At 43.7% G+C, this 19651-nt stretch overlaps 1 protein-coding gene across 3 annotated transcripts in view; it reads right to left on the minus strand.

Moving 5' to 3' along the window:
* Setdb1 (SET domain bifurcated histone lysine methyltransferase 1) overlaps positions 1-19651 on the minus strand; it is a 37010-nt gene that overhangs the window by 8269 nt on the left and 9090 nt on the right. For 2 of the 3 annotated variants that reach the window (XM_042681297.1, XM_042681294.1), the window contains exons 6-15: positions 19313-19438; positions 18955-19156; positions 17056-17129; positions 14115-14305; positions 13326-13455; positions 12087-12252; positions 11842-12000; positions 10839-10907; positions 9924-10556; positions 8641-8757 (exon numbers count right to left, since the gene is read on the minus strand). In XM_042681297.1, the coding sequence (XP_042537231.1) occupies positions 8641-8757; positions 9924-10556; positions 10839-10907; positions 11842-12000; positions 12087-12252; positions 13326-13455; positions 14115-14305; positions 17056-17129; positions 18955-19156; positions 19313-19438 (1867 nt within the window). The remainder of the gene's footprint in view (positions 1-8640; positions 8758-9923; positions 10557-10838; positions 10908-11841; positions 12001-12086; positions 12253-13325; positions 13456-14114; positions 14306-17055; positions 17130-18954; positions 19157-19312; positions 19439-19651) is intronic. The other variant, XM_042681295.1, reaches the window with a different exon arrangement.

Raw genomic sequence — 19651 nt, forward strand, 5'->3', positions numbered from 1 at the left:
TAATAAAGGGACAAGAAAGGCAGGAAGTTAATAGGATTTTTTAAATATAAAGCTGATTTTCATTCAGTCAGTAAACACTGAAGCAGCAAGAGCTGTGCATGTTGCTGGGAATACAACAATGAAAAAGGTCATAATGGCTACCTTCAACAATCTCTTTTTGTGTGTGTGCCAATTCTGGGGCTTGAATTCTGGGCCTGGATGCTGTCCCTCAGCTCTTCAGCTTAAAGCTAGAGTTGTACCACTTGAGCCACAACGCCACTGTTTATGTGGTACCGAGGAATAGAACTCAGGGCTTCATTCATGCTAGGCAAGCACTCTACCACTAAGCCACATTCCCTGAGGCATTTTATGTTGGAAAGCCAACAGTACCATTAGTTGGTGGATGACATTAACCATATCCTTCTGGACAAAGGATAAACAACATCATCTACTTATTGCAAATACACTTTGTGGTTGGACACTGCTAGCTCATGCCTATGAATAATCTTACTAATTGGGGAGGCTTAGAATAGGAGGCTCAAAATTCAAGCCAGTACAGGCAGAAAGGTTCATGAAACCCAAAATGCAGTGGTGCCTGTTATTCTAGTGCTGACAGGCAACCAAACATGGTGGATTGTGTCCAGTTGTATACCTGGGACACAAAGTGAGAGACCCTATCTAAAAATAATCAGCAGAAGCAGGGCTAGAGTCCTTGGCACAGCAGGAAGAACATCTGCTTATCAAGTACAAGATCCTGAGTTCAAACCCGAGTACTACCCCTAAATATATGTGTATGTATACAGATACCCTACACTGTTTGGCATTATGTAAATATGTTATGTTTAACACACATTATTTTTACTCTATCTTCAAAAGTGCCTTCCAAAAGGTTTTTTTTTCGGTTGTGGGGCTTGAACTCAAGGCTTGGGCACTATTCCTCAGCTCTTCAGCTCAAGGTGAGGGCTCTTCTGCTTGAGACGCAGCACCACTTCCGGTTTTCTATTGCTTTGTTGGGGATAAGAGTCTCATGGACTTTCCTACCTGGGCTGGCTTTGAACCGTGATCCTCAGATCTCAGCCTCCTGAGTAGCTAGGAATACAGGTATGAGCCACCGGCTCCCGGCTGCAAAAGCTTCTTTTTTGTGCTTAGCCTCCCTTTTTTTAACTTTCAAGAGGACTACTGGATCCAGGTATTGGTGGCTCATGCATAGAATACTGTCTATTAAGTAGGCTGAGATCTGAGGATCACAGTTTGAAGCCAGCCAGGCAGAAAAGCCCATGAGACTTACTTCCAATTAACCAGCAAAAAGCCAGAAGTAGAGTAGTGGCTCAAGTATAGCACTAGTCTTGAGTAAAAAAAAATAAAGTAAAAGTATGAGGTCCTTAGTTCAAATCCCAGCAACAACAATAAAACAACAACAAAAAACAACTATTGGGGCTGTGTATATAGCTTAGTAGTATGGGGCTGGGAAGGTGGCTCAGTGGTAGAGCGCTTGTCTTGCATGCATGAGGCCCTGGGTTCGATTCCTCAGCACCACATAAGCAAAAAGAAAAAAGCCAGTAGTGGTGCTGTGGCTCAAGTGGTAGAGCGCTAGCCTTGAGCTGAAGAGCTGAGGGACAGTGCCCAGGCCCAGAGTTCAGGCCCCACAACCGGACCCAAAAAAATAAATAAAATATATAGCTTAGTAGTAGACCTGTGCTTAAGCACATATGAGACCCTGGTTCAATCCACAGCAGAAACAAAACAAATGAAACAAAAAAAGTATTACTGAGTGTGATATAACACAGGAAATCATTCACATTAGAACCATATAACTCAATTTCCACAAACTGCAAAATAAGCAGCAGATCAGGAAACAACTTTGTTTCTATTGGGAACAGAGTGCTATTTGTGTTTTTATCTTTTGTTGAGAGCTAACAAAACAGGATTAGCTTGGAAAGTACAGGGCCAGAATTAGAACTCAGGTCCAACACTACCACATAAAACCTTTATAGAATGGCCACACTGAGTCATTTATTTCACAAAATCTGTCTAAGTGGCTATTATATACCAGCCATTGTATTAAGTTAGCTGCTACTGATGCAGTGGTATATAAGACAGATAGGGAGACAGACTTAAGAGCCCCAGTTCTCAGATAGCTTACATTCTTTTTGTTTTCTTGTGCTGGTTCTGGGGCTTCAACTTAGGGCTTGGGCACTGTCTTCAGCTTTTTTGCTCAAGGTTAGTGCTCTATGACTAAATCCACAGATCAACTTCCAGCTTTTTAGTGACTAATTGGAAGTAAGTCTCACAGACTTCCTGCCTGGGTTGGCTTTGAACTGCAGCTTACATTTCAATGAAAAAAAAACAAAAAAAAAAAAAACCAAGTCAATGAATAAGACTGTTATAAAGACTATAAAGAATACAAACATGGTGCTCAACAGGAGAATTAAGAGTAAAAATGGCCTACTCTTAGACTGACATCGACAAGTTTCTGTTTGTTTCTATTTCCTAGAATCCATTCCAATAAACATTTTATATGATCAAAGGCATAGCGGCATTGTGCCTTTGTGTTCCTCCCCTTAAACTATTCTCCTTTGGTCTCACGTGTGCCTACCTGTCCTTTTCTTTTTTTTTTTTTTGTCGGTTGAGGGGCCTGAACTCTGGGCCTGGGCGCTGTCCCTCAGCTCTTCACCTCAAGGCTAGCACTGTACCACTTCCGGTCTTTTCTGCTTATGTGGTGCTGAGGAATCGAACCCAGGGCCTCATGCATGCAAGACAAGTACTCTACCACTGAGCCACCTTCCCAGCCCCCCTCACCTCCCCGCTTCTTTTGGTCAGTTGTGGGGCTTGATCTCAGTACTTGGGTAATGTTTCTAAACTTTTCTACTCTATCATTTTGAACCACAGCTCTCCTTAAGGTTTTTCTGGTGGCTAACTGGAGTTTCACAACCTTTCCTGCCTGGCCTGGCTTCATATTGCAATCCTCAGATTTCAGCCTTCAAAGTACGTAGGATTACAGGTGTGAGCCACTTGTTCCCAGCTTTGGACAGTCTTGTTTATTTTTTCCGGTCCTGGGACTTGAACACGAGGCTTGGGTGCAGTCCCTAAGTTGCTTTTTGCTCAAGACAGCGCTCTACCACTTGAACCACATTGCTACTTCTAACTTTTTCTGAATAGTTTATTGGAGTTAAGAGTCTCACAAACTTTCCTACCTCAGCTGGCTTTGAACCAAGACCCTCATATTTCAGCCTCCTGAGTAGCTAGGATCATAGGTGCGAACCACCAGTGCCTGGCTTTGGACAGTCTTTTTAAGGAGGGAAGACCGAAGCTGCATGCTCAAGGTAAAAGAAGATATCACACAAAGAACAGTGTAGGATGCCAAAAAAGTACAGTGTGTACAAAGGCCACAGAGGCACTCTGGAAAACATGGTGTGAAGTAAACTGAAGAAGTAAACTTAAGGGAGGAGGGGGAAGGTAGTTGTGGAGAAGGAATGGTAGGGGAAAATCTAAGGAGGCAACAATGCTCAATAGGAAATGTACTCATTCCCTTGCTCATGCAACTGTAACCCCTCTGTACAGCATTTTTACATAAAAAAATGTACAAAAAAAAAGTGAACTTAAGCATAACTGGAAGAACTTTGGAGGAAGAGATAAGGAGCCAGATAGCCCTTAACCCAAATGAGTTAAGGGCTAGAATAAACTTCCAGTGCAGTGGGAAGCTAATAAGTTTAGCAGGGAAATAATAAGCATGATTTGTGGTTACTCAAAAATATTTTTGCCAGGCATGGCTGCACACACCTGTAATCCTAACACGAGGCAAAGGGAGGAGGATGGATATCAAGCTCAAATGCTAGTGTGGAATACATAGTGAATTCTAGGCCAATCTGAGCTATACCTGTGAGATCCTATCTCAAAAAATCAATTTTTTTATAGGACTGGAGATGGAGGTCAGTGGTAGAATACTACCTAGCATGTGCAAGGCTCTGGGTTAAACCTCTTCTCCCTGCCCCCTCTACCTCCTCAATATATATAAAACATTTTAACTTTTTTTTTTGTCAGTCATGGGGCTTGAACTCTGGGCCTGGGTGCTGTCCCTGAGCTCTTCAGCTCAAGGTGAACTCTGTACCACTTGAGCCACAAGCACCACTTCTGGTTTCCTGGTGGTTAATTGGAAATAAGTTTCATGGTGCCAGGTGCTGGTGGCTCATGCCTGTAATCCTAGCTACACACAGGAGGCTGAGATCTGAGGATCATGCTCAAAGCCTGCTTGGGCAAGAAAAGTCCCTGAGACTCTTATCTCCAATTAACCACCAGAAAACCAGAAGAGGTGCTGTGACTCAAATAGTAGAGTGCTAGCCTTGAGCTGAAAAGCTCAGGGACAGTGCCCAGGACCAGTGTTCAAGCCCCATGACTGACAAAAAAAAAAGTCTCAGACTTTCCTGCTTGGGCTAGTTTTGATCTCAGCCTCCAGAGTAGTTAAAACGGATTACAGGCACGAGCAACCAGCGCCCAGCTTCAACTTTTTTTTTCCGTTTCTTTTTGGTACTGGGGATTGAACACAGGATGTTGCACTTGTGAGGCAAGTACTTTGCCAATGAGGTACATCCTGCTATGTAAAACAGTTTTTTTTTTTTTTTTTTTTTGGGGGGGGGGTCAGTCATGGGGCTTAACTCCGGGCCTAGGTGTTGTCCCTCAGCTCTTCAGCTCAAGACTAGCGGTCTACCACTTGAGCCACAGTGCCACTTCCAGTTTTCTTTTCTTGTTTTTTTGGGGGGGGAGGGAGGTCCAGTCGTGGGGCCTGAACTCTGGGCCTGGGCGCTGTCCCTCAGCTCTTCAGCTCAAGGCTAGCGCTCTACCACTTGAGCCACAGCGCCACTTCCGGCTTTTTTTTTCTTTTTGCTTACGTGGTGCTGAGGAATTGAACCCAGGGCCCTCAGGCATGCAAGGCAAGTGCTCTACCACTGAGCCACCTTCCCAGCCCCCATAAGACTAACCACCAACTAACCACCAAAAAGCAGGAAGAAGAGTTGTGGCTCAAGTGGTAGAGGGCTAACCTTGACCAAAAGAACTCAGAACTGGCCTTACCTCCGCTGCCCCCCAAAAGATATTAATGTACACTCATACAGCTACCAACCAGCATTATTAAATCAGAAAGTGTTATAAGTAGTCCAGAACTTTACTTAGAATTAACATGTAAATGTAATACAAGAATACAATTAAATAACTATCTTATCTTTTTTTTTTAATGATCATGGCTTTTGCTATTATTTTTGGTGGTAAAGAGATTTCAAACTCAGGGTCTTGCGATCCCTTTCACTTGAGCCACCTTCCTTGGCCTTTTTGCTTGCCTTTTTTGCACTTTAATTTTTCAGACTGGGTTTTGAGTTTTTGCCAGGGCAAAAAGAAAAGTCTCAGACTTTCTATCTCCATTTTCTGAATAGCTTGGATGATAGACCTGTACCACCAGGCCCAGCCTAAGAAATCTTGTTTTTGGCTGGTCCTGGGGCTTGAACTTGGTCTGGGATCTGTCCCTGAGTTTTTGTTCTCAAGACTATCTCTCTACTGCTTAAGACACAGCTCTCCTTCAGTTTTGTAAATAGGAGTCTGACTTTCCTGCTAGGACTGGCTTTGACCATGGTCCTCAGATCTCAGCCTCCAAAGTAGAGAACTATAGGAGTGAGCCACTGGCAACTGGCTGATAATGGTTTTTTTTTTTTTTGGGGGGGGGGGGTCAGTTGTGGGGCTTGAACTCTGGGCCTAGGGATGTCTGAGCTCTTCACCTCAAGGCAAGCACTCTACCACTTAAGCCACAGGGCCACTTCCAGTTTTCTGCTGGAGATAAGAATCTCAAGCTTTCCAGCACTGGTTGGGCTGGATTTGCGTTGGGCTGGATTTGATGGCAATTCTCAGATCTTAGTTTCTTGAGTAGCTACGATTATAGGCGTGAGCCACCTAGCTCTTTTGTTTTATAGAAGGCTTAAGCAATACTTTTTTTTTCTTTTTGGCATAGATCTAGGCCTCACATTACCACTGAGCCCCCCATTCCCCACTGCCTATAAGCCTTTGACTTTGGAAGCAGATTCTTCAATTAGAAGAATTCTTACATTATTACCTCATTGATACTTATTTTTTTTTTTTTTTGCCAGTTGTGGGGCCTGAACTCTGGGCCTGGGCGCTGTCCCTCAGCTCTTCAGTTCAAGGCTAGTGCTCTACCACTTGAGCCACAACACCACTTCCAGCTTTTTACTTTTTGCTTATGTGGTGCTGAGGAATCGAACCCAGGGCCTCATACATGCAAGGCAACCGCTCTACCACTGAGCCACCTTCCCAGCCCCTCATTGGTACTTTTCTTTTCCTCTTCTGTCATCTTGAGCATTCGTTTTATTAGTTCTCATACAGCAGTCGAGCATGTTATATTACACCTCACTGTCTCATCGTCCTCTTCTTTTCCTAATCTATTTTTCTCAATCTCACATGCTGCCTCTACCTATACATGTGGGTACAAGCAGGGATTGCTCCCGGGCCTCTTCATCATCAATATTCTCTACAGAGTAGAGAAAATTCCTTTCAATTTAAGTATTATTCCTTTACTGCTGATTCCCAGAGTTTTTTTTTGTTTTTGTTTGGTCAGTCGTGGGGCTTGAACTCTGAGCTTGGCTGCTGTCCCTGCGCTCTTCAGCTCAAGGCTAGTGCTCTACCACTTGAGCCACAGCGCCACTTCCAGTTTTGGAGTGGTTTATTGGAGATAAGAGTCCCAGGGACTTTGCTGCCCACGATGGCTTTGAACTGTGATCCTCAGATCTCAGCCTCCTGAGTAGCTAGGATTACAGATGTGAGCCACCAGCGCCTGGCTGATTCCCAGGTTTTTTTTTGTTTTGTTTCTTTGGTCGGTCATGGGGCCTGAACTCTGGGCCTGGGCACTGTCCCTCAGCTCTTCAGCTTAAGGCTAGCGCCCTACCACTTGAGCCACAGCGCCACTTCCAGCTTTTTTTTTCCTGCTTTTGTGGTGCTTGAGGAATTGAACCCAGGGCCTCATGCATGCAAGGCAAGCACTCTAACCACTGAGCCACCTTCCCAGCTAGACATCTAGTTTAACATGTGAATCTCCCCACTCTTGCTAGAGATTGAGCCCAGTGTTGTGTACACACTGTGCTCTCTACTATAAAGCAACAACTCCAGCCCCAGCCTCTTTTAATTCTAACGTCACCCCACTATAGTAAAAGCCCCAGCTTTTGTAATTTATTTTTGATACTTTTCTAATTATCTCTTAATGTTCTAAACAATTTTTTAATTTTTTTTTGCCTGTTCTGGGGCATAAACACAGAGCCTTTATTAACTCAGCTTGCTTGCTTATGGCTGGCACTCTTACTTTGTTGTTGGTCATGGGGCTTGAACTGACCTGGGCCCTGTCCCTCAGCTCTTAAGTTCAAGGCTACCACTCTACCACTTGAGCCACAGCACCACTTCCAGTTTTCTGGTGGTTTATTGGAGGTAAGAGTCTACGTACTTTGCTGCCTGGGCTGGCTTTGAGCTGCGATCCTCAGATCACAACCTCTTGAATTGCCAGGATTACAGGTGTGAGCCACCAGTGCTGGGCCAGTCTAACTTTTGCCCCACCTTTAGCTTCTGTTTTTTTTTTTTTTTGCTGGTTATTTTGGAGATGGACTTTCTCAGACTCTTCTGCTCAGATAGGCTTCTAATCTCAATTCTCAGATCTTAGCTAGGATTACAGGCATGAATCACCAGAGCTTGGCTCAAATTGTGCTTTAATCAAGGCACTAATGCCTCAAGACTGTTATCCTAGGTACTCCAGAGGCTGGTATCTAGGTATCTAAAGGATCATGATGTGAAGTCAGCCTTGGCAGAAAAGTCTAAGACACCATCTCCAAAATAACTGGAAAAATGCTGGACTAGAGGCCTGGTTCAAGTGGTAAAGCAGCAAACAAGCTCAAAGTCCTGAGTTCAAACCCCAAAAGGGTTAAAGGGCAGCTTTTGCTGCTCTAAAATCTACACTCTACAATGAAGCTAGAGAGTTTTAAACAAGTAATTACCTACAAGTAACTACTTCCCATCACCCCATACATTTGATTCTAACTGTTCAGTCTAGGTTACAAAACCCTATTATAATTCATTCTTTACCTGCTTGTCCTCTCTGGAAAATAAATCACTTGCTATAGTAAATCATAAGTCCATTCACATAGCTATCAAATTATCCTCATCTTTTTCTCAAACAGAAAATGACCATACATTCCTCTTGAGACAGTATCTCTGCATCGAACTCACTACACAGCTCAGGCTGGGGTTTAAACTAGGACTCCTCCTGCCTCTACTTTCCAAGTGCCACCACATCTAATCTTTGGATTTTATTTTTTTATTTTTTGTTGGTTGTGGGCTTGAACTCAGGGCCTAGGTCCTGTCCCTGAGCCTCTTGGTGCTCAAGACTAGTGAGAGGATCAAAGCTAGCACTCTCCCACTTGAGCCACAGCACTACTTCCAGTTTTTAAGTGGTTAATTAGTGGTAAGAGTCTCATGAGACTTTTCTGCCCAGGCTGGCTTCGAACTAGATCTTCAGATCTCAGCCTCCTGAATAGCTAGGATTAAGGTGTGAGCCACCAGTGCCAAGTTAACAAGAACATATTCTTCAGATTCTGAGATGTCCTAACTGCCCTAAGTACTTACCCTGTGGGCAGACACTCTTCTAATCTCTTGTACTGGTAGCCAGAATTAGGGTTGATTTGGCCCCCTGGGGTACAGGCCGTAGCCTGAATAGTGAGTTGATGGCAGGCACATTTCGACCTGTAGAAGATACAAATATATGACAGTTAAGAGTTGAGATTTCTTTAGAAACTAGAATACAAATAAATAAAAAAAGCCCCCCCCCCCCCCCCCCCCCCCGCATTGATGTCTCACACCTGTAATCCTAGCTCCTCAGGAGGCTGAGATCTGAGGATCACAGTTCAAAGCCAGCCCGGGCAGAAAAGTCCATGAGACTCTGATCTCCAACAAACCAATAGAAAACCAGAAATGGTGCTATGGCTCAAGAAGTAGAGCACTTGCTTTGAGCTGAAGAGCGCAGAGACAGCACCCAGGCCCAGAGTTCAAGTCCCACACCGATCAAAAAAAGAAAATGGGGACAATAAAATTTTCTTTTTCATTTTTTGTGTTTAAATAAAAAAGGGAGGGCTGGGAAGGTGGCTCAGTGCTTGCCTTGCATGCATGAGGCCCTGGGCTCGATTCCTCAGCACCACATAAGCAGAAAAAGCCGGAAATGACGCTTATGGTTCAAGTGGTAGAGTGCTAACCTTGAGCTGAAGAGCTGAGGGACTAGTGCCCAGGCCCAGAGTTCAGGCCCCATGACCAACAAAAGTAAATAAATAAATAAAAAATAAAATAAAAAAGGGAAAGAACAAGAGAATGAGAAAACTGAACGGGAGTAGCAGTGAAAACATGATAGACAGAAGCCTAGGAAAAGTGGGATAGGAGCCAAGTAAAGGAAGGAGGATCAGAGAACCAACACAAGACACATGTGCCCAGGGTTACCGCGTGGCGCCACATCAGATGTTGCCCTCCCTACCTCATTATTTTCATGAAGGCCTGAAGGCAGGTATGCCAGCTGAAGGAGGAAGTAAAGTGAGATGGGGAAAGCAAGATAGAAATAAGGCAAAGGAAGAGGTGAAAAGAAAAGCAATCACAGGACTGGGAAGGTGGCTCGGTGGTAGAGCGCTTGCCTTGCATGCATGAGGCCCTGGGTTCGATTCCTCAGCACCACATAAGCAAAAAAGAAAAAAGCCGGAAGTGGCGCTGTGGCTCAAGTGGTAGAGTGCTAACCTTGAGCTGAAGAGCTGAGGGAAGGCCCAGAGTTCAGGCCCCACGACTGGACCAAAAAAAAAAGAAAAAGAAAAAGAAAAGCAATCACAATAAAGTTGGAGGCAGAGGCAGCAATACTCCCTCCCCCAACTCACTTGTCCCGACACCCATCCTTGCAGTCACAGCCAACCAGAAACTCAGGGCCTGTATTAATGAAAACACCCTTGCCGGGGATTCGCTCTTTGCTGTAGGCGACCTGGGGTGGGGGGGTTGTGTCAATTTCATTAACACAGGACAGAGGAACATCTTCTTTTCCATAGGTGATATCCAAAATATAGTAAAACGGTTTATAGGGTTGAAACTTTCTGTCCACAAGAACATAAGGATCCAAACAAAACATCTCCAGGAAAAGGAAGTCACAGCCAGTTTCAAATAGGTATCGTTCAATCTCCTGCATTGTCCGAAGGCAGAGGCCACAGGGTGTCTTATAGATAACATGAAAGCCCATCTTGCGGTTGACTCGGCGTCGAGCCGTCATCCTCCGGAAGTCATACAGTAGTGGAACTAACAGAGGGTTCTTGCCTCGGTACTGCTCATTCCTCATAGGTCTGATCCGAGACAGACAAGTATAGCTACAAACATGAGGTAAGTAGAAAAGCTTCTCCATTGGGGCACGGTAGGAGGGCTCTGCAGGGGCCCGCTCCAACATGCCATGGAAGGCTGGTGGGGCTGGAGGCCCAGAAGGAGCTGGGGGTGCTGGAGCAGAGGTTGTTGAGACTATTGGTAATCTGCAAATAAAACACATGTAATCACATCAGAAGTCAACAGGACCTCTCTATTATATAATTATCCTTCCCCCTAGCTAAGACATTTTCCTCATCTTTCATACAAAAAAGATGTTTTTGTTTTGATAGTCTCATTATGTAGCCATAGCTGGCCACAATTTACAATCCTCTTTTTCTTTGCTTCCCAAGTGCTGGGATTACACATGTGTACCACCACACAACTAAAGATTACATAAGAAAATTAGACTGCCTTACCAAACCCAGCCAATGAAAATCCTCACTTACTCATCACTGACTGGAGGCAACTGAGGAGCCGAGAGTGCTGGTGCAGAGGTTGTTGACCCCAAAGGTGATCTGCAAATAAAATGCAAGACATAACTTCCCTATTTCAATAGTATACTTTTCCCCAAGACACATTTACTTTGAATCATGACAGTAGAATACAGTCTTCTGTACATAATGTCCTGTATACATCCTTACTAACTCTTAGGACTCAAAGAGGTAGATAATGATATGTCCTTTCTTTTTTTTTTTTTGTCGGTCCTGGGGCTTGAACTCTGGGCCTGGGCGCTGTCCCTCAGCTCTTCAGCTCAAGGCAAGCGCTCTACCACTTGAGCTACAGCGCCACTTCCGGTTTTCTGGTAGTTTTATTGGAGATAGGAGTCTCATGGTCTCTCCTGCCCGGGCTGGCTTTGAACCGCGATCCTCAGATCTCAGCCTCCTGAGTAGCTAGGATTACAGGCGTGAGCCACCAGCGCCCGGCTGATATGTCCTTTCTACTGAAGCAATGCTGGCACCTTGTTCAATTGTAAGTTTTGAAAAGTAACTTCCTAATAATACAATGTGTGTGCATGTATATATAAATTTTTTTTTTTTTTTGTCGGTCATGGGGCTTGAACTCTGGACCTGGGCACTGAGCTCTTCAGCTCAAGGCGAGCGCCCTACCACTTGAGCTACAGCGCCACTTCTGGTTTTCTGGTGGTTTACTGGAGATAAGAGTCTCACGGTCTTTCTTGCCCCCGGCTAGCTTTGAACCTCAATCCTCAAATCTCAGCCTCCTGAGGAGTTAGATGATGTACGTGAGCCACCGGCACCTGGCTAATACAGTATTTCTAAGTATCCAGTTTCTAATTCAGAAGTGTCCAAAGTTAACACTTCCTTTTTAAGTCCACATTTCTATCTAACTTCAAAGAAAAGCCTGTTGGAGCCAAGGGTCTTTCACTACACAGTAACCACTTAGGCCACATTGCCAACCTGCTACATAGATAGAGGCTGACATTTGTCTCACCTGTATGTCTGGTTAATCCCAGGTTTCCCACCAGAGGCATTTTCATTGAGTGGAGGAGATGTAGGAGAGGAATGACCAGAGCCCACAGATCCTGGTCGACATGATGTGCTCTTTTTGGCCACCTGCTTCCGTGACTGAGCAAGCTGGCTTTCCAAGCTTCTAGGAGATTTGAGATGAAATCATATAATAAAGAATGTAGAAAATATATAGAAAAAAGTGAAGAAGAAACAGTGAACAGCACTCACTCATTGTCACCTGCTTGGGGGGACAGAGGTGGAGCAGGTAAAGCAGATGGAGCAGGTGGAACAGGTGGAGCTATGGGTTGTGGAGGCTCCATTGGCTTGAATTGGGTTCCAGTACTAGTCAGATCCTGGGTGTATTGGACAACAGGACCTTTGCTCCTCACAGCACCTACATAAAAAGGAAACTAATCATTGAGAAAATGACATCTTGCTAATTGTATTCATTTATATATCTGATCCTCAACTTGCAGGAGGCATTCTGAGTAAGTGCTAAGACTATTCTCATTATTAACACTAATAAGTAGGAATACTACCATAGAATGGTTTTGAATTTCATCAATCAGATTATACTTCAGTGTATGTTTTGGTTTTTGTGGGGGTTTTTTATTTTTTATTTTTATTTTTTATCAGTTATAAGGCTTGAACTCAGGCTGTCCCTGAGCTTTTTTTGCTTAACGATATATAACTCTACCACTCTGAACCACAGTGCTACTTCCAGTTTCCTGATGGTTAACTGGAGATAAAGAGTCTCATGGACATTTCTACCCAGGCTGGCTTTGAACCACAATCCTCAGATCTCAGCCTGAGTAGCCAGGATTATAGGCATGAGCCACTAGCCTGACTTTGGTGCATATTTTGAGAAATGTATTCTTTGATAACTAATGTTGGTGTGAAAAATCAGAAACTAAGCTGGGCGCCGGTGGCTCAGACCTGTAATCCTAGCAACTCAGGAAGTCTGAAATCTGAGGATCTTGGTTCAAAGCCAGCCCAGGCAGGAAACTCCATGAGACTCTTATCTCCAATTAACCACTCAGAAAACAGCAAGTGGCGCTGTGTGGCTCAAGTGATAGAGTGCTAGCCTTGAGCTGAAGAGCTGAGGGACAGCACCCAGGCCCAGAATTCAAGCCCTATGATCCCCTCAAAAAAAGAAAAGAAAGAAAAATCAGAAACTATAACAGACACAATAAGAAAAAACCAAAAAAGCAGTCTAAGCTTGAAGAAACAACCTAACCATTGATAGTACAGAAAGCAGATAATTTTCACGTGGGAAACAGCAAAAGTTATCAGTTGTTGCACATTTTTATGTGGCTGTTTAAAATGAATCAAAGCCACAGAATGTGGGGGGCAGAACCACAAATCCATCACCATTACTAGCAACAACTTAGAGTAAACAAAGCATATATAAAATCCTTGGCTACCATACCCTATTCTTCCCTCCTTCAGGTGCCTTTTAGGACATACCCATATTTGGACGTGTCCTGAGCTGTCCTCCTTGTTTTTTCTCCAGTGCAGAGGCTGAAGATGTTTTCATGCTGAACATTGGCTCTAGCCGTGTAGAACCTCGATAGATCCACTCACATCTTTTGTCATCCTGGGGGACAAGCAGATAAGGAAAATCAAGGGAAATGAGCAAGATCTGTTAGAATCTATCCTGTCACTTGTGGAGAATATATATAATAGCCTTGAGTGAAAAAACTAAGGGATAGACCCAGCCCCTGAGTTCAAACCCCAATACCATTCCCCCCCCCTTAAAAACAAAACAAAAACATAATGAAGATCATAAGTCTTAGGAACAAAGACTGTTAAAACATGGAGAAAAAAAATCAAAACCATGCAATGGGCTGAGATATAGTTCAGTGGCAAAGTGCTTGTCTAGCAAGTGTAATGCCCTAGGTTTGACCCCAGTACCCAAAAGACAAAAACACCCAAAAACCCCAAGCTATGCAGATTAGTGTCATGGTTAAGTCGGAAAATTTGTTTGCAGGGCTGGAATGTCACTCAGTGGCAAAGCACTTGCCTAGCAAGTGCAACGTCCTGAGTTTGATCCCCAGTACCAAAAAAAAAGAAAATTTGTTTGCAGTAACTAGTTTATAGGAACAAAAGGACAAAATAAAATTTGACCAAAATAAGAACTAAGGAAGAAGAAAGCTATGAACAACTATGATATCATCCTGATTATTCTTATGGCTGTCCCCTAAATGTACCAAATCCCCACCTTAACCTTCCCAATATTCCATGGAGGAACAGTACCAGGAAGAGGATCTTGACTAGGCTGCCATCTACTTCCTCAACTCGGGACTTCCACCATGTGCCTTCCCATTCAGTCTTGATAAGCTGGCCACTCTTGAGCAGCACCATGGGACGGTTGGGATAGGCAGTAATATATTCTTCTATGAAGTCTCGGCAGGAAATGTCTTCTATGTCCTCCCAAGTCTTTTTCACTGTCTCAAGGAAGAGATAAAGCTGAGAGAGGGCAGGTAGGACATGTCTTGATAGAGGAAAATGGTTGGCGAGAAGGTAGTACAAATTTTTGTATTATTCAAGTTGAAAGAGAAAACAAATTAAGTGAAGAATTATAACTCGAAGGGAAATAAAACCCAAATCATCTTAAGTATTGAACCTAATGTATAAATGCATTTACAGGGCTAGGAAGGTGGCTCAGTGGTAGAGCGCTTGCCTTGCATGGATGAGGCCCTGGGTTCGATTCCTCAGCACCACATAAGCAGAAAAAAAAAAGCCGGAAGAGGCGCTGTGGCTCAAGTGGTAGAGCGCTAGCCTTGAGCTGAAGAGCTGAGGGACATCACCCAGGCCCAGAGTTCAGGTCCCACAACCGGACCCAAAAATAAATAAATAAATAAATAAATGCACATACAAATCAAGTAAATACTAAATTAGAAAATACACAAATATAAGTGATACTCATTTCATGTAAATGGAAACTGGGGGGAGGGTGGTGCAGTACTAGGGCTTAAACTCAAAAGGAGCTTAATTTATTTTTTTTTTGATTGGTCATATGGCTTGACCTCTGGGCCTGAGCACTGCCCCTCAGCTTTTCAGCTCAAGGCAAGTGCTGTATCACTTGAGCCACAACTCCACTTCCGGTTTTCTGAATGATTTACTGGAGATATGTCTCATGGGGGCTAGGAAGTTGGCTCAGTGGTAGAGTGCTTGCCTCAAATACATGAGGCCCTGGGTTCAATTCCTCAGCACCACATAAGCAGAAAAAAGCCAGAAGTGGTGCTGTAGCTCAAGTGGTAGGATGCCAACCTAGGGCTAAAGAGCTGAGTTCAGCCTCCATGACCAACAACAACAACAAAAAAAAAATTCATGGACTTTCCTGCCCTCACTGGATTTGAACCATGATCCTCAGATCTCTGCCTCTTGAGTAGCTAGAATTATAAGCATGAGCCACCAATGCCCAGCCTTGAACTCTTCTTACTCATGGCTGGTACTCTACCATTTAAGTCATGCCTCCAGCTGTAGATTTTTGTACTAGTTCTGCACCTTCAATTCAGAGCCTGAGAGCTGTCACTGAGTTTATTTTCCTCAAGACTAGCACTCTCCCACTTGAGCCACAGCTTTTCTTCACGGCTTTTTGTTGGTTATTTGGAGATAATAGTCACATAGACTTCTCTCCCCTGGGTGGCTTTGAACTGCTATCCTCAGATCTCAGCCTCCTAAGTAGCTAGGATTATAGGCATGAGCCACTTAGCGCCTGGCTTAAAATTACGTATGTTTTTAAAGGATTATAAATATACTCATTGACTTGTTATATAGATACACAGAAGTACTTGTTGATTCTTTTGCAATGAAATACAACTGCTGCTGGACATAGTGGTAGACATTTATGATCCCAGTTAATCAGAAGCTACAGGAAGATTGTGATTTAAGGCCAGCCTGGGAGAAACAAAACCAAAAACCTAATGGGACTCTATCTCAAAAAATAAGCAGTGGGGCTGTGAAGGTGACTCAGTAGTAGAGTACTTTCCTCGAATGCATGAGGCCCTGAGTTTGATTTTCTCAGCACCACATAAACAGAAAAAGCCCAAGTGGCACTGTGGTTCAGTGGTAGAACACTAGCCTTGAGCTGAAGAGCTGAGGGACAGCGCCCAGGCCCAGAGTTCGAGTCCCATGACCTACCAAAAAATAAAAGTAAAAAAAAGCAGAGCCAGGTGCCAGCGGCTCACACCTGTGATCCTGGCTACTCAGGAGGCTGAGATCTGAGGATCATGGTTCAAAGCCAGCCTGGGCAGGAAAGTCTGTGTGACTCTTAACTCCAATAAACCACTAGAAAACCAGAAGTGGCATCGTGGCTCAAGCGGTAGAGTGTTCACCTTGAGCTGAAAGGCTGAGGGATAGCGCCCAAGCCCAGGGTTCAAGCCCCACGACCGACCAAAAAAAAAAAAAACAAAACCCCAACAGAGTTACTTCTGTAGGAGTGTGTTATCAAACCAGAGTAACAGAGACTACCATGAAGCTTCATCTAACACAGCTTCTCTAGGAAGCATTAGGCAAACCACAGACTTACAAATGTTATGGTGAAGTATGGGACTAAAAAAGAAGTAATACCTTTTAAAACTTAAATCACTGAGAAAGGAAACCAAAACACATCTCTAAAAATGAGCAGTCTACCTAAGGTAAGTCATGATCTAGTGTTTCACTCTTCAATTACAAAGACCTAGCCACAGTTAGCCAATAAAACCTGTATTTCCCAAAGGACAATAACCAATTTCAAGACTAGAAGACCAAGAACATTATGGTCGGGTTGGGAAGGTGGCTCAGTGGTAGAGCGCTCGCCTTGTATGCATGAGGCCACGGATTTGATTCCCCAGCACCACATAAGCAGAAGAAAAAAAAAAGCCAGAAGTGGCGTTATAGCTCAAGTGGTAGAGCACTAGCCTTGCTGGGAAGGTGGCTCAGTGGTAGAGCGCTTGCCTTGCATGCATGAGGCCCTAGGTTCGATTCCTCAGCACCACATAAGCAAAAAAAGAAAAAAGCCGGAAGTGGCTCTGTGGCTCAAGTGGTAGAGTGCTAGCCTTGAGCTGAAGAGCTGAGGGATAGCGCCCAGGCCCAGAGTTCAGGCCCCACGACTGGACCCAAAAAAAAAAAAAAATCAAACCAAACATTATGGTCTTTCAACAAACATCTCAAGAAAATGATACATCTATGGATAGAATGGAAGGACACTTACATGGCCGGCAAATCGGATACAGTTCTGATTGTGTGACGTAGGATGCATAGCCATCATCAAAGAAAATGAGAAACCTATAAGGGAAAAGTAATGATTTTTTAAGAAGTGGGGGTATATTTATATAACATCCAAAGATAATTTTATCTTAACTATATTCCCCTGGATAAAATATACTCCAGAGAAAACAAGCCAGTTTTCTCGACAGCCCAAAAATTAAAAATTTTAAGCTAGAAAAAAAAAAAAAAAATTTTAAGCTAGGCGCCAATGGCTCATGCTTATGATCCCAGCTACTCAGGAGGCTGAGATCTGAGAATGGCAGTTCAAAGTTAGCCCTGGGAGGAAAGTCCATAAGACTGTTATCTCCAATTAAGTACCTAAAAAGGTTGAAGTAAAACTATAAATCAAGTGGTAGAGTACTGGCCTTGAGCAAAAAAAAATCTCAGGAACAGCTCAAAGGCCAAGTTCAAGCCCTAGGACTGGCACCAAAATAAATTTAAAAAAACAAACAATTGGAAGTGGCTCTGTGGCTTAAGCGGTAGAGCGCTCACCTTGAGCTGAAAAGCGCAGGGATAGCGCCCAAGTCCAGAGTTCAAGCCCTGCGACCGACAAAAAAAAAAAATAGGGCTGGGAAGATGGCTCAGTGGTAGAGCGCTCGCCTTGCATGCATGAGGCCCTGGGTTTGATTCCTCAGCACCACATAAGCAAAAAAGAAAAAAGCCGGAAGTGGCGCTGTGGCTCAAGTGGTAGAGTGCTAGCCTTGAGCTGAAGAGCTGAGGAACAGAGCCCAGGCCCAGAGTTCAAGCTCCAGAACCAGCAAAAAAAAAAAAAAAAAAAAAGTTGGGCTATATTGGTTACATAAGGAAATCTACCAATTGAGCTACAGCACCACTTCCAGCTTTTTCTGTTTATGTGGTAGTAAGGAACTGAACTCTAGCTTCATGCATGCTAGGCAAGCACTCTACCACTAAGCCACATTCCCGCCCCTACAGCCTCACTTTTTAAAAGTCATTTCTTGGCGGGGTAGGGGAGGAGAAGGGGAGAAAAACAAGGGCAGGGATAGCAATGTTTGTCAAAAAATGTATTCATTACCTTACTTATGTAATTGTAACCCCTCTGTACATCACCCTTATATAAAATAAAATAAATAAAAATTATTTATTTTCCTTTTTTTTTTTGGTTGGTCGTCGGATTGTCCTCTGGCCTTGGGCATGTCCCTGAACTCTTCAGCTCAAGTCAAGTACTCTACCACTTGAGCCACAACACCACTTCCAGTTTTCTGGCGGTTAATGGGAGATCAATCTCACAGACTTTCCCACTGCGATTCTATCTCAGCCTCCTGAGCAGCTGGGATTGTAGGCATGAGCCACCATCACCCGGCTTCTCTCTTTTAATGCCAGTCCTGGGGCTTGAACTCAGGGCCTAGGCACTGTCCCTGAGCTTCTTTTGCACAAAACTAGCACTCTACCACTTGAGCCACAATGCCACTTCTGGCCTTTTCTGTTTATGTGGTCCTGAGGAATTGAACGCAGGGCTTCATGCATACTAGGCAAGCACTCTACCACTAAGCTACATTCCTAGCCTTATTTTTCCTTCTTTATTTCATTCTTCTGGTGTCAACTTGTCTCTATTTCATTTCTTCATTCTGTGTGAATTCTCTATTCTCTTAATGATTAATCAATCTTGTTTACTCTAGCTTTCCATTGACTTCTCCTTAAGAAAAAAGAAAAAGCAGATGAAATTGCCCTCATGACTTGTGTGTTAAGAAATAAACCTTTTCTGCTTATGCAGGATCCTGGCCACTGAGGATTAAGAGTACAAAAGCTAATTGTAAAATCTCAACTAAGGCATGAACAGGACAGGCATTGTGTTTCTAGACTTTTCAATCCCCTGTACAGGTACCTGAGCTTGTTTTTGACGTTTGGTGTCTCAGCTACAATGCCAGCATAAAGCCAGACCTGATTCCCATCTTTGTACTTGGCTACCACGCGACTGCCCACATAGAGCTTGTCAGCAGGAGGGTGGTAATCATAGGCAATATGGTTCCCTGACAGCAGACTCTTCCCTTTGTTGTCAAATTTCACCTTGTATTTCTTCCCTGGCCCTAGGTAAAAAGAAAGACAAATTAAAATTAAAAACAGTTTCCATGTAAGTCCTGACTTCTATGTAAGAAGAAAGGAAAGACTATAGGGAAAAAAACTATCAGCAAAGGAGACTAATATGCCACCTTTTGTTAGTCCTTCCTCTAGCTTGAACATACCAACTGTCTGGATGGCAATAAGGGTGCCTTTGTGCCATGTCTTGGTTCTCTTCTTGCCCAAAATCCGCATACTGACTATCAGGTCACCATCTTTGCTCAGTTCTCCAGACATGGGACTCAAAGTTCCTATGGAGAAAAGTGAAGTTGTTATAAAAAGTGACACCACAAATGGGCAGTATGGTATCAAATAAAATGAGGTAACCCTCAGTCATTTTTGTTGAATTCTTGTTAAAGAAACTTAAGATACAGATAACTATTTTTTTTTTTTTTTTAAATTTTATTTTTGGGCCCAGTTGTGGGGCCTGAACTCTGGGTCTGGGCGCTGTCCCCTCAGCTCTT

Source organism: Dipodomys spectabilis, unplaced genomic scaffold (genome assembly GCF_019054845.1).
Source record: "Dipodomys spectabilis isolate Male_0828 unplaced genomic scaffold, ASM1905484v1 ptg000069l, whole genome shotgun sequence".
Classification (NCBI taxonomy): Eukaryota; Metazoa; Chordata; class Mammalia; order Rodentia; family Heteromyidae; genus Dipodomys; species Dipodomys spectabilis.